The 15406-nt window shown below is 40.8% G+C and overlaps 3 protein-coding genes across 3 annotated transcripts in view; all 3 read right to left on the reverse strand.

Annotated features, from left to right (window-relative positions):
• Window positions 1–15406, reverse strand: part of LOC310790483 (protocadherin alpha-3-like) — a gene marked incomplete at its 5' end in the record, with an annotated part of 213351 nt that overhangs the window by 192021 nt on the left and 5924 nt on the right. The window lies entirely within an intron of this gene.
• Window positions 1102–6345, reverse strand: LOC310790782 (protocadherin beta-4-like; the record flags this gene model as incomplete). The annotated part of the gene is made up of 2 exons (XM_083652502.1): window positions 1102–1872; window positions 6253–6345. The coding sequence occupies 2 exons, from the start codon at window positions 6343–6345 to the stop codon at window positions 1102–1104; spliced, it is 864 nt and encodes a 287-aa protein (XP_083508628.1).
• On the reverse strand, window positions 8751–13864 carry LOC310790783 (protocadherin alpha-3-like; the record flags this gene model as incomplete). Its single annotated transcript, XM_083652503.1, has 4 exons — window positions 8751–8762; window positions 8953–9972; window positions 13014–13546; window positions 13852–13864. The coding sequence occupies 4 exons, from the start codon at window positions 13862–13864 to the stop codon at window positions 8751–8753; spliced, it is 1578 nt and encodes a 525-aa protein (XP_083508629.1).

A 15406-nucleotide genomic window follows, 5' to 3' on the forward strand; every position in this document is an offset into this window, starting at 1 on the left:
ATTATTCCTCAGAAGTCTCTATTATTTATCCATCGCTGTTTGGAATATGTTCGCTCGTCACTGGAATGGGTTTTAGATTGTAGAACGCCGATCGCTGCGCGTTTACTCCGTGGTTAAATACATGTTTTTTTTACCGAGACTGAGCGCTGAAGGGGCGTACTCGCCGAGATACAGCATTATACTGATAAGGCACTGCCACCATGTGAATCTGTACAGTAATACACACATAGTTGACTTTTGATACTTCCAAACTGATTTGACCAAAGAAGACGACTGCAAACACCACCGTGTCTATATGCCTAACAAAAGCAATAAATCATAAATAAGTCATGATTCACATTAAACAAAGTTGATTCAATCTGAAACTAATGGTGAATCCGAAAGTTGTAGATCACATGACAAGTATGCTTGAAATTAGCACACATAGCAAAGACGAGTGCATTTACGATTCTTTAAAAAATGGAACAAAATAACCTGGGGAAAATTGCATCTGTCAAATAAATGTTTTGTAAAAGAGAAAGAATGAAATCATTTATAACAGATGCAAACACCACTACATTCCACCGCACTCAATTCAGCACCACAACGGTAGACAGCGACAACACATCATCCACTCCTCGTCTAATAAGACGTGACAATAATGTCATTACATGTAATTGCACAGTCAAATCTGTTTATAACTGTGTTGTGAGTGTTTTCCTTGACATCAACTATGGTATACACTTTTAACTTTTCATTAAGATGCCATTAAGTGTAATTACACTGTCTTGGTTAATGCCAAGTTGTCATAACAAAGACATTGACAGGTCATGTGGTTTATAATGTTAAGTTGTCATAAGGAAGCCATTACATTAACAATGACATAATTCCGAATGACAAATAATGACAGCAGTCATAAACATCCAGAAAACCTAATTTATGTTCATGGCATGTCATGTCATGGTTATGACAGTGTCATATCAGTCTTATGCACACCCCTTGTTCAAATAGTGTTACGAAACAAACTGTGACATCATATCAGTCTGATTAAGCCTAAAACATACTATTGATAATGTTGCCAGTGGAAAACATTATGCAGATGCATACCTTGCTTTAAGAAAATCAAACAATTCTTACCTCTCCAGATGTCCGTCTCCTGTCTGGGGCCACTAGAGTATTCCCATTACTGCCTGGGACTATAGTAGAACCTATACTCATTCTGGGTCCAACTAACATATATCTTCTGTCTCCAGATCTGTACTGGATGCTGTGGCACAGTGTCCCATCATAATTTGGGTCTTGTAAATACTTGGAGGAATAGTCTATGGGTTTGGAGCACTGCATTACAATCAGCACGATGATGCTGATGAGAAAAAGTGTTGAAACTGAGCCCAAAGTTATCATCAGATAAAACGTCACATTATCCCCCTCTTCATCTTTTGCTGCACTTTTAACATCAGAAGCTGCAAAAGCCTCTTTGGGCTCCACTGCCTTGATAATCACAGTAGCTGTTGCTGAGAGTGAAACGTTCCCATTGTCTTTGACCAGTATGACCAGTTTATGCTCAGCCTCGTCTGTCTCTGTGAATGAGCGAAGTGTTCTTATCTGTCCTGTATAGCGGTCCAAAGCAAAGAGACTGTGGTCAGTCACTTCCTGCAGTGAAAATAATAACCAGCCGTTATATCCTATATCAGCGTCATAGGCTCTCACTTTGGTCACCAAATGTCCTGCGTTCACATTGCGGGGAATCTCCTCCACACCTTCAGCAGATCCGTTAGTGCTGACTGGATACAAGATGACTGGAGCCTTGTCGTTCTGATCCAGAATGAACACGTTCACTGTGACGTTGCTGCTTAGTGATGGACTTCCAGAGTCTGAGGCAACAACTTGGAACTGGAACTTTTTCAGTATTTCAAAGTCAAAACTTTTTAGCGCGGAGATTTGGCCATTGTCAGAATTTATATTAAGGAAAGATCTCATATCATTATGACTTCCTTCCCCTCTAACAATATCATAGGATATTGCAGCATTTTCATTCAAGTCATTGTCAAATGCACTCACAGATAATATGAATGCACCTGGTGCATTATTTTCCACCAAATACAATTCTAGAGGATTATGTGGAAACTCTGGTTTGTTATCATTCACATCTGACACGTGAATACTCAGAGTTTTTAATGTGGAAAGAGGAGGCTGACCATAGTCAGTAGCTGTTATTGTGATGTCATAATGTGAGACGGTTTCTCTGTCCAATGTTTCTTTTGTCACTAATGAATACATGTTCTCCTTAACCGAGGCTTTTAATTCAAATGGTACATTATCTGAAATTATGCATATTACTTTGCCATTTAGGCCAGAATCATCATCCTTAACGCTAATACAGTAGATCAGTAGATCACAACATCCTGATTGCTCAGTTGTCCGCCATCGGATTAGACGACCCCTCAGTCAGATGGTTTACTAACTATCTGACTGGAAGGAAACAGTCTGTAATGGCGGAAAATATCAAATCCATTTCATTGGACGTCGGGAAGGGCGTGCCCCAAGGTTCCATTTCCGGGCCTATCCTGTTCACTCTTTATATAAATAACATTTTTCTTCCTTCTGATCTCTGCAATGTCCATTATTACGCGGACGACACAATCTTATATTGTTTTGGACCCACCCCGGCACAGGCCGTCTTATCTTTGCAGGCCGCTTTTGATTCGTTGCAACGGTCCCTGTTCGATCTTAAATTAGTTTTGAACTCCACTAAGACAAAGTGGATGTTGTTCTCAAGATCTTTAAACAGAAATGATAATTTGTGTATCCGTACGCTTCAAGGCGACCAAATTCAATTAGTCCATTCTTATAAGTATCTTGGTATTTGGTTGGACACCAAACTTTCTTTTCATGTACATGTAGAACATCTCACAAAGAATTTGAGGAGAAAAATCGGCTTTTTGTATAGAAACAAGTCTTGTTTTTCACTATTGGCCAGAAAAACTGTTGTCCAATCTTTGATAATGTCAGTTTTTGATTATGGTGATGTGATTTACATGTATGCCTCTCCATCCGTCTTAAAGCCTCTTGATGCTGTATATCATAGCGCTCTACGTTTTGTTACAGGTGATGCTTTCAGTACACATCATTGTATTCTGTACGAAAATGTGGGTTGGTCCTCCCTGTCGGAGCGTAGAGATCAGCACTGTCTGATATTTATTTATAAAGCATTAATTGGGAAACTTCCACCTTACTTATCCGCACTCCTTTCTTGTAACAGTGGAGGTTATCAAACACGATCGCGGTCCTATATCAGACTGTCTGTCCCACGGGTGCGAACCGAACAAGGAAAGACTGCTTTTTCTTGGTTCGCCCCCAACAGATGGAATGTGCTCCAGGAAAACTTAAAAATGGATAATTTGATCCCGCTTGCTTCTTTTAAAGCACTTTTAGAAAGCATTCCTCGCAAGGTGTGTTCATGTTTTATTTGAAATTATTTAATTATGCTCTTGATGCTTGTTATTGTCTGCTGTGTTAACCTGTAATTTTGTAACTGCTGTATATGTTCTTTGTACACCAGGGCTCCCTTGTAAATGAGAGCTTGCTCTCAAGGGACTCTCCCTGTATAAATAAAGGTAATGAGAGAAATTACCGTTCCACGTTTTGAATCCTCGGGGACCGCGTTGGAGATGGATGTCACCTCTATCTCTGGTTTATTGTCATTGACATCTTGAATTTTTATTATAACTCTACAATCCATTGTCATTGGCGGCTGGCCTTTGTCAGAAGCTTGAACATCTAACTTAAAAACTTCAATTGTCTCATAATCAATTAGTCCGTTAACTCGAATTTCTCCTGTATTTCTGTCTATAATGAATAGGTTTAGAATGTTGGTGTTCATGTCACTTCCAAAGGCATACTCGACATCACCATTCGTTCCCTCATCCAAATCTGTTGCTTGGACTTTGATTATCATTGTACCAATAGCGACGTTTTCCTGTAACGTCACTGAGTAAATCTCTTTGGAAAACATTGGCCTGTTATCATTGATATCAAGAACTTTTATGGTAAGATTGAGATTTGCTGATTTTTGTGGGTTCCCTCCATCTATAGCTGTTAGAATCAAGCTGTGATTTGCTTTTTGTTCTCTGTCCAATTGCCTCTGTAGGACTAAGAACGGGGTTTTGTCCTCTCCCCTATCTCTGATTTCGAGTTGAAAATTAACGTTGTCACTCAGTTTATAACGCTGGACGGAATTGCTCCCAACATCTGGATCACGGGCAACTGGTAATTGAAATTTCGCTCCTGGTAAAGTGGTTTCTACTATTTCTATTATCTTTCCTCTCTCTGCAAAACTGGGTGCATGGTCATTAGCATCCGTGATTTCCACACTGACATAATGGATTTCAAGAGGATTTTCAACAACAATTTTCAGATCAACCAAGCAAGCATCATTGCCGTCGCAGAGCTCTTCTCGGTCGAGAGTCTTATGCACGTACAAAATCCCATTGTTCGGGTTTACCTCAAATAGCGACTCCTTGGATCCAGACACGATACGAAAACGCCTATCTGTCAAGGTACGAATATCAAGTCCCAAATCCTTAGCAACATTTCCGACCAGAGATCCCACTTTAAGCTCTTCTGGAGTAGAGTATCTTATTTGAGCAGAAACCAGCTCGCCGAAGCACAGCAGCAGAGAGAAAAGCACATCCGAACAGGACACCATTCTGCCTCGTTGTCCTTCGCCGTCCTTAGTATGATTACTAATACACCCACAAATTTGTATAAGAGTAAAATCACTTCACTTGACCACGAGGTGACTTTCATTTCATAAGACCAGCTTTGCAAAAATAAAATACATATCCAGTACAAAAACCATGACGTGATTTCCTCGTCTTCCTTTGAGGTGAATAAAAAGCGGAGAGAGCCGAGCTTACTCTAAACAAGGCTAAGTAATTCCCTGCTGTAACACTGACACCATGTGGACAAATAACAAAGCTAAATACGTTTGCATGCTCGTGCATGCTTGAAAACTATACTGAGCATGCGCATATCAGCACCATGGACAGCGAACACCAGCAGGCGCAGTCTTCTTTAACTAAAGATTAAGTGGTTACAGTATTGCCTACATGATGAGATGAAAACTGTTCTCAAGTCAAAAATATGGGAATCTTGGTTACCAGTAAGAATATGACAAAGCAATGCATTAAAAGGTTAAAATAAGTTTTACCTCACCAGATGACTGTCGCCAATCTATGTTATGGTAAAAGTAAGATATTTGGAAATATATTTATTTTTCAACAGTAATACCGTGCAGGGCACTGTTTCTATAGGCTACCAGAGACCATACGAATTTCAGCACTCTTTGGACAGCGAACACCAACGCATCACACTGCTTTGGGTTTAACAAAAAGCTTTAGATGTAAGTTTGACCATTCAAGCTACTCTTGGTATGGTGGAGCTATAACAGCACACAATGAATTGATTGCTTGTCAACATGTACCATGCCTCTGTAAATTAAATGTTTAAACAGCTTACCTCTTCAGACGTACATCTCCTGTCAGGGGCCACTAGAGTATTTCCATTGCTGCCCGGAACTATAGTAGAGCCTATACTCATTCTGGGTCCAACTAACATGTATCGTCTGTCTCCAGATCTGTACTGGATGCTGTGGCACAGTGTCCCGTCATAATTTGGGTCTTGTAAATACTTGGAGGAATAGTCTGTGGGTTTGGAGCACTGCATTACAATCAGCACGATGATACTGATGAGAAAAAGTGTTGAAACTGAGCCCAAAGTTATCATCAGATAGAAAGTCACATTGTTATCCTCAGAATCTTGTGTTGCACTTTTAATATCAGAAGCTGCAAAAGCCTCTTTGGGCTCCACAGCCTTGATAATCACAGTAGCTGTTGCTGAGAGTGAAACGTTCCCATTGTCTTTTACCAGTATGACCAGTTTATGCTCAGCCTCGTCTGTCTCTGTGAATGAGCGAAGTGTTCTTATCTGTCCTGTATAGCGGTCCAAAGCAAAGAGACTGTGGTCAGTCACTTCCTGCAGTGAAAATAATAGCCAGCCGTTATATCCTATATCAGCGTCATAGGCTCTCACTTTAGTCACCAAATGTCCTGCGTTCACATTGCGGGGAATCTCCTCCACACCTTCAGCAGAACCGTTAGTGCTGCTGACTGGATACAAGATGACTGGAGCGTTGTCGTTCTGATCCAGAATGAACACGTTCACTGTGACGTTGCTGCTTAGTGATGGAGTTCCAGAGTCTGAGGCAACAACTTGGAACTGGAATGTTTTCAGAGTTTCAAAGTCAAAACTTTTTAGGGCGGTAATTTCACCATTTTCATAATTTATATTAAGAAAGTTGTCCATTTTATGTTGTGCTTCCTCAACTCTTGCAATATGATATAATATTGCTGCATTCTCGTTCAAGTCGATATCAAAAGCGCTCACACAGAATATAGACGCGCCAGGTGGATTATTTTCCGTTAAGTAAAGGTTCAGTGGATTTTGTGAGAATTTGGGGATGTTATCATTCACATCCGATACCTCAATATTTAGAGTTTTTTCAGAGGACAAGGGAGGTGTACCACAGTCAGTAGCTGTTATAATGATGGCATAATGAGACAGCAGTTCCCGATCCAAACTCTGCTTTGTCACTAATGAGTACATGTTGTCCTGAAATGATGGTTTTAGTTCAAATGGAACATTTTGTGACAGACTGCATATCACTTTCCCATTCATACCCGAGTCTTTATCGGTAACACTGATGAGAGAGATCACTGTTCCTGGTTTCGAATTCTCGGCAACTACGCTAGACAGCGATGTGACCTCTATCTCTGGCTGGTTATCGTTAATATCTATTATTTTTATGATAACTCTACAATCTTCAGTCAAAGGAGGCTGCCCTTTATCAGACACTTGCACATCTAGTCTGTATGCATCTGTCTCCTCGAAATCAACTGCACCTTTAACCCGAATTTCACCACTGAGTGTATCTAAAGTAAATGCTTTACTTTTGACATTTTTATCCCAGGAATACTCCAGATCACTATTAGAACCTTCATCCAAGTCAGTCGCGTTCACTCGAATAATAACTGTGCCAAGAGGGGCATTTTCCTGCAGACTTACTGAATACGTATCCTGACTACATACCGGGCGGTTGTCATTTGAGTCGAGCACATTGATAGTAATATTTAATGTGCCTGATCTTTGTGGATTACCTCCATCACTTGCAGTAAGAACTAAACTGTGTTTGGACTTGAATTCTCTATCTAGCGCTTTTCTCAAAACTAAGAATGGTATTTTATATTCATCCTCTCTCATCTCGATTTCAAAATGGTCATTCCGACTCAATTTATATAAACGGATAGAATTCCTCCCTAAATCTGGATCTTGTGCAGCCTGTATCTGGAAACGCTTCCCAAGCATTGTGTGTTCAGCTATTTCAAAATGCTGCATGCTTTCTGGAAAGGTGGGAGCGTGGTCATTTATATCAGTTATTTCTACACTAACATAGTGAATCTCCAGGGGGTTTTCAACGATAATTTTAAGATTTATCAAACAAGCGCCGTTTCCATCACATATCAATTCTCTGTCGATATTCTTGTGGACTAGCAATGCTCCATTGTTCTGGTTTACCGTAAATAGATCGTCCCTTGAGCCAGAAACAATACGAAACCGTCTCTCGACCAACGTACCGATGTCAAGTCCGAGATCTTTTGCAGCGTTCCCAACCACGGATCCCACATTTACTTCCTCTGGAACGGTGTATCTAATCTGAGCAGAAGCCTGCTGCACGAAGCACAGCATCAGACAGAAAAGCAGTACAACCCACCAGTACTCCAATTTTCGACTTTGTCTTCTGTCACCCATGGTTTAATGGTATCCAACGTCGATCCCAATAATAACAGCAGATAGTCCTTCAGTCAAATCACCAAAACATTTCCACGCACTCAACTCGTAACAGTTTAATCGTGTTCATCATTTTATAGGCCGTTTAAAAGGGGTCTTGCCGTCATCTTACTCAGTCTGATCTGAGTAACAAAACAGTCAGGGGCAGGGCATAATTATAGAGAATGACCATAACCCATGTCACACTGACACCGAGTGGCGAGGGCTTCGATATGTAAACTTTATCTAAGACTTAAACCCTTGACGAAAGTTAATAATAAACGCTGAGTGTAGCTTACTGGAAAAATAGAAACAGGAGAAAACCGCATTTGTCAAATAAAACATTTAAAAATAAATAATAAAAGCATTGCAGATTCAAGACGGCCTCACTCAATTCAGCACCACAAAGGTAGACAGCGACAGCAACACATCCTCTCCTGTCTGCTCTCGACGACGACAAGTCTGAGGTAGCTACTGAACATGACACTTGACTCGTTTGAGATGAACACGCCCTGCGCAGTTTCGTGAGCGAGGCAGGCGCAGATTTCGAGTGAGGCGCTGCAGTTGCTCCCCACCAACTGCACCCGACTAGCTCCAAAAATGATGGGAAACGCCTCGAGCTGAGCGCTAATTGCTCATTGGTTCATCACAGCGAAATGAAGAAACATATATCCAGAGCCGTATATAGAGGAGTCGCGACATCTCCATTCACTCCAAAGGACCAGTTTTTACCTCACAAAAGTTCCCGGAAGTATAGGTCCTGGAGTTGCAGCAACATGGACCGTTTGTGATGTAGCCTACTTTGAAAGGGTCAGACCCAGACGTTTAAAGAAGCAATTGTATGAGATAAAGAATAAAAGCATTTATAGCAGATGCAAACGCCATTATCCCCCGCTCTCAATTCAGCAACACAGAGGTAGACAGCGACAACAACACCTCTCCTCGACTAAAGGTCCACGTGACTGTGAACATTGCAATGAAACAACTATGACATCATAATTCAGCATAAACAGATAATTAGGAACATAATGTTGTCAGTAAGCATGCAGTCGCACATCCTGCTTTAAAAATTCTAATAATTCTTACCTCTCCAGATGTTCGTCTTCTGTCGGGGAGCACTAGAGTATTCGCATTGCTGCCCGGGACTATAGTAGAGCCTATACTCATTCTGGGTCCAACTAACATGTACCGTCTGTCTCCAGATCTGTACTGGATGCTGTGACACAGTGTCCCGTCGTAATTTGGGTCTTGTAAATACTTGGAGGAATAGTCTGTGGGTTTGGAGCACTGCATTACAATCAACACGATGATACTGATGAGAAAAAGTGTTGAAACTGAGCCCAAAGTTATGATCAAATAAAATATGACGTTATTGTCTTCTTCATCTTTTGCTGCACTTTTAACATCAGAAGCTGCAAACGCCTCTTTGGGCTCCACAGCCTTGATAATCACAGTAGCTGTTGCTGAGAGTGAAACGTTCCCATTGTCTTTTACCAGAATGACCAGTTTATGCTCAGCCTCGTCTGTCTCTGTGAATGAGCGAAGTGTTCTTATCTGTCCTGTATAGCGGTCCAAAGCAAAGAGACTGTGGTCAGTCACTTCCTGCAGTGAAAATAATAACCAGCCGTTATATCCTATATCAGCGTCATATGCTCTCACTTTAGTCACCAAATGTCCTGCGTTCACATTGCGGGGAATCTCCTCCACACCTTCAGCAGAACCGTTAGTGCTGACTGGATACAAGATGACTGGAGCGTTGTCGTTCTGATCCAGAATGAACACCTTCACTGTGATGTTGCTGCTTAGTGATGGAGTTCCAGAGTCTGTGGCAACAACGTGGAAGTGGAATGTTTTTAGTGTTTCAAAGTCAAAACTTTTTAGCGCGGAAATATGTCCATTTTCTGAATTGATGTTCAAAAAAGATGCCATTTTATCCTGATTCCCTCCTCCTCTTACTATATGATAAGATATTGCAGCATTTTCATTCAAGTCTTTATCAGAAGCGCTAACAGAAAAAAATGATTTACCCGGGTTGTTATTTTCTACAAGATAATGTTCAATTGGATTCTGCAAGAACTCCGGGTTATTATCATTCACATCTGATACCTGAATACCCAGAGATTTGAATGTTGACAGGGGAGGCTGACCACAGTCAGTAGCTGTGATAGTGATGTCATAATACGAAACTGATTCTCGATCCAAGCGATGTTTCAAAACTAAAGAATACATATTATCTTGAAATGATGGTTTTAATTCGAATGGTACATTTTCTGAAAGACTGCAAATAACTTTTCCGTTCACGCCGGCGTCTTGGTCTGTAATACTAATTAGAGAAACAACAGTACCAAGTTTTGAATCTTCAGATACCATATTCGATAGGGATGTTACCTCTATTTCAGGTTTGTTGTCATTTACGTCGAGTATTTTGATGATTACCCTGCACTCCGTACTCATTGGAGGTTGTCCTTTATCCGTTGCATGGATGTCTAACTTATAAACCTCAACAGTCTCAAAATCAATGTGTCCTTTAACTCTAATTTCACCCGTGTTCTCATCTAAACGAAACATATCATATATTTTGGGGTCAAGTTGACTACCCAAAAAATATTCAACATCCCCATTTGCACCATCATCCTCATCAGTTGCCTTAACTTGTATTGCAATTGCACCAACTTCAACATTTTCACGCAATGTTACGGAGTACATATCCTGGCTAAATATAGGATGGTTGTCATTTGAATCAAGGACGGTGACTGTGACATTAAGAGTCCCTGATCTCGGTGGACTTCCACCGTCGACTGCTGTCAGAATCAATTTGTGCTCAGACTGTTTTTCCCGATCGAGAGACTTTTGCAAAACTAAGAATGGCATCTTGTCATCTCCCATTTCTCGAATCTGCATATTAAAATGTTCGTTGTGATTTAATTTATAGACACGCACAGTGTTGATGACAACATCTGGATCCATAGCAGCTGGTAATTGGAAACGCTTGCCAGGGAGAGTGGACTCGGGTATTTCTAATAATTTCTCCTCCTCTTGAAAACTGGGTGAATTATCATTTATATCGACAATCTCAACTCCCACATAATGTATCTCCAAAGGGTTCTCTATCACCATTTTTAGGTTAATTAAACATGGCGCAGTGCTGTCACAGAGCTCCTCTCTGTCGATATTTTTATGGACATACAATACGCCATTGTTCTGGTTTACTTCAAACTGAACATCTTTAGATCCAGAAACAATACGAAGCCGTCTTTCCTCCAATGAACTGATATCCAGTCCCAGATCCTTGGCGACATTTCCAACAACGGATCCCACTTTTCCTTCCTCTGGAATAGAATATTTTATCTGAGTAGAAGCCGTCTCCAAGCAGCTGAGCAACACACAAAAACGCAGCGCAACCCACCACTCTATTCTCCGCCTTTGTCCTCCGGATCCCATCGTTAGAGTAGGCAAATATAGGCTACGTATACAAAAAAAGTCGTTACAAAATATCACCACTGCCAAAGGCTATGTTGTAAAATGATATCCCATGTTTAAGCTAAGCCGCTACTCCGTCTGATAAAAGGTTATGTCTCTTTGCGGCTGAACAAAACCTCAGAAAGGGGCTGGGCCTGCGCTATAATCCACAATTCTGTATCATTATATGACACTGACACCATGTGGAAAGCCAGCGATTCGTTTAAATCCGAAACGGTACGGAGACTTTAGCCACGAGTTGAAAATCCCCACAACTTTGACCGAAACCCACAAAACTAAATATCAGCACCATGGACAGCACTATAGACCCAAGTGTTTTATGCTAGCAGCTTTTCGGGGATTAAACAGCCGACAAAATTGCAATACATTCAAAATAATTCACTTCATGACAGCACTTTCACGGAAAAAATAGAAAGTGTTGATTCTTTTTTAAAGATAACATTTGCCTTTATGCCATCTCAAAGTAACTTGAAGTAAATTCCCCTTGAGTGCATGTTAGACAATGTAATGCCTATACACATGCATACACATGGCTATGAATACATAAATAAATAAATAAATAAATAAATAAATAAATAAATAAATAAATAAATAAATAAATAAATAAATAAATAAATAAATAAATAAATAAAAACATGTGTGCTTACCTCTGCAGACGCCCGCCTCCTGTCGGGGACCACGAGAGTATTCCCATTGCTACCCGGGACTATAGTAGAGCCTATACTCATTCTTGGTCCAACTAACATGTATCGTCTGTCTCCAGATCTGTACTGGATGCTGTGGCACAGTGTCCCGTCATAATTTGGGTCTTGTAAATACTTGGAGGAATAGTCTGTGGGTTTGGAGCACTGCATTACAATCAACACGATGATACTAATGAGAAAAAGTGTTGAAACTGAGCCCAAAGTTATCATCAGATAAAACGTCACATTATCCCCCTCTTCATCTGTTGCTGCACTTTTAACATCAGAAGCAGCAAAAGCCTCTTTGGGCTCCACAGCCTTGATAATCACAGTAGCTGTTGTTGAGAGTGAAACGTTCCCATTGTCTTTTACCAGTATGACCAGTTTATGCTCAGCCTCGTCTGTCTCTGTAAATGAGCGAAGTGTTCTTATCTGTCCTGTATAGCGGTCCAAAGCAAAGAGACTGTGGTCAGTCACTTCCTGCAGTGAAAATAATAACCAGCCGTTATATCCTATATCAGCGTCATAGGCTCTCACTTTAGTCACCAAATGTCCTGCGTTCACATTGCGAGGAATCTCTTCCACACCTTCAGCAGAACCGTTAGTGCTGACTGGATACAAGATGACTGGAGCGTTGTCGTTCTGATCCAGAATGAACACGTTCACTGTGACGTTGCTGCTTAGTGATGGGGTTCCAGAGTCTGAGGCAACAACTTGAAACTGGAATGTTTTCAGAGTTTCAAAGTCAAAACTCTTTAGCGCGGAAATATGTCCATTATCTGAATTGATATTTAGGAAAGATTCCATAGCACCCTGTCGCCCATCACCTCTTACAATATGATATGTGATTGCTGCATTTTCACTCAAGTCGTCATCAGAAGCACTTACAGAGAATATTGATGCGCCAGGGGGATTGTTTTCCACTAAATACAGTTCAAATGGGTTCTGGCTAAAATTCGGCCTGTTATCATTCACATCTGATACCTGAACGCTCAAAGTTTTTACAGTGGACAGAGGAGGCTGACCACAGTCAGTAGCTGTTATTGTGATGTCATAGTGTGACACGTTTTCTCTGTCTAAACGTCCCTTTGTCACAAGAGAGTACATGTTCTCCTGAATAGATGGCGTCAAATCAAATGGAACATTATCTGAGATTGTGCAAATAACTTTACCGTTGACTCCTGAATCTCTGTCCGTCACACTGATAAGAGAAATAACACTACCAGACTTTGAATCTTCTGGGACTACGTTGGACAATGATGTGACTTCTATATCTGGCTTATTATCATTCACATCTTTGATTTTTATGACAATTCTACATTCGGCCGTCCAGGGTGGCTGGCCTTTATCAGAAGCTTGCACATCCAGTCTATAAACCTCTGTATCCTCAAAGTCTATATTTCCTTTGACTCGAATCTCACCAGTGATGCCATCTAATGCAAATGTATCATACACGTTTTTCTTCTGTGTTTTTCCAAAGGTGTATTCAATTGCGCTGTTAGAACCTTCATCCGAATCTGTAGCGTTTAATTTGATCACGAGAGTTCCAATATTTGAATTTTCATATAATGAGACAGTATATGTATCTTTACTGAACACAGGGCGATTGTCATTGGCGTCTAATACTGTTATACTTAAATTAAGGCTCCCAGTTTTCGGCGGATTGCCCCCATCAAGCGCCGTTAACACTAAAGAATGCTCTGCCTTGTGCTCCCTATCCAAAGGCTTTTTCAACACTAAAAACGGTATCTTGTCGTCTTCGCTGTCTCTCACTTCAATATCAAAAATGTCAGTTGAGCTCAGCCTGTAAAAACGAACTGACTGTAACCCGACATCAGGGTCTCTGGCCGCATGTATTTTGAAACGAGTACCTGGAGGAATATGTTCTGATATTTCCAAGCGCTGCTCACTTTCTGGAAAAGTCGGTGAGTGGTCATTAACATCCGTTATCTCAACACCAACGTAATGTATTTCCAGAGGGTTTTCAACAACGATTTTAAGGTTTATCAAACATGGGCTGGCTCCATCATCACAAAGCGCTTCGCGGTCGATCTTCTTTTGAACGTACAATAATCCATTGTTCTGATTTAACTGAAACAGAGCATGATTCAAGCCAGAAACAATACGGAACCGCCTGTCTGTCAAAATGCTGATGTCAAGTCCTAAATCCTTTGCGACATTTCCAACAACGGACCCCACTTTGATCTCTTCTGGGACAGAGTACCGTAGCTGGGCCAAAATCGGCTCCCCAAAGCACAGCAACAAAACTCGGGCAATCCACCAGTTCATTATTCGCCTTTGTCCTCTGTCTCCCATCGTGTAGCAAAAACTGATGCCTTTATCTGAAGCAAAGAGCGCGGTACTCATGTAACCAGACTGATCAGACGCATTTAAAAAATGGCAAATAGAAGCAGTCGCACAGTAGCCTATAGTAAACGCTAATCATATTAACATGCGATATGCCGTCTACTCTATCTGCCATATAACCGAAATTATCCGGAGAGAGAGATGGGCAGGGCCAATACTGAATCAGTACCCCTGGCATAACCTATGTCACACTGACACCATGTGGCTATGGGTTACACCATTGTATATGAGGGTGAAACAGTTGATCATTACGCCACTCCTTTCCTCGTATACACTCAATTCAGCACCATGGACAGCGTCATTATTTCTAAGAACTTAGCCTACATTATTTCATAATTATGTACAAGAAAGCATGCATCTTCAAAATAATTGTCAAAATAATAATCTTCAGCATTATTTATTTTTCTGGTTACTTCTACAACCATTACCGCATGGCCTAATTTCAGCACCTTGGAGAGAGGCAATTACATTCCAAATAGAGAGGATACAACACGTTGCTTAATGAGAAACTGCATATTTAAACTGTTCTATATGACTGCTCAGGCAGTGATTTAAAACAGGGATGGTTGCTATATGCCTACCCCAAATAGCATTTGTGGTAATGGGTCAATGTAAATGAAATATGTTCTACTGATTATGCAGCACCTATAGCCTACTACTATTATGTCATTAAAACTATCTTATCTCTCCAGATGCCCGTTCAGGATTGTAAGAATATCATGAAAAAGATGTATGGCTTTCAGTCCATGTAAAGCATTACCAGAATTACCGGAGCGCTTAACTCCAGCACCTTGGAGAGAGGCAACTGCATTCCCAAGCAGCACACAGCCACATAGCACATTGCTTGTTGAGAAAACTAAAACACACACGCACACGCACATGCATGCAGTCAAACTTTTCTTACCCAGATGACTGCACCGGCGGTGATTTTGAAATGTGGAGGTGATGTTCTAATAACATCTAATAACATTAATGTGTTATACATTAAACAGATGCTTCACTAATCATGC

This window comes from Poromitra crassiceps (genome assembly GCF_964638095.1).
Source record: "Poromitra crassiceps genome assembly, chromosome: 15".
Classification (NCBI taxonomy): domain Eukaryota; kingdom Metazoa; phylum Chordata; class Actinopteri; order Beryciformes; family Melamphaidae; genus Poromitra; species Poromitra crassiceps.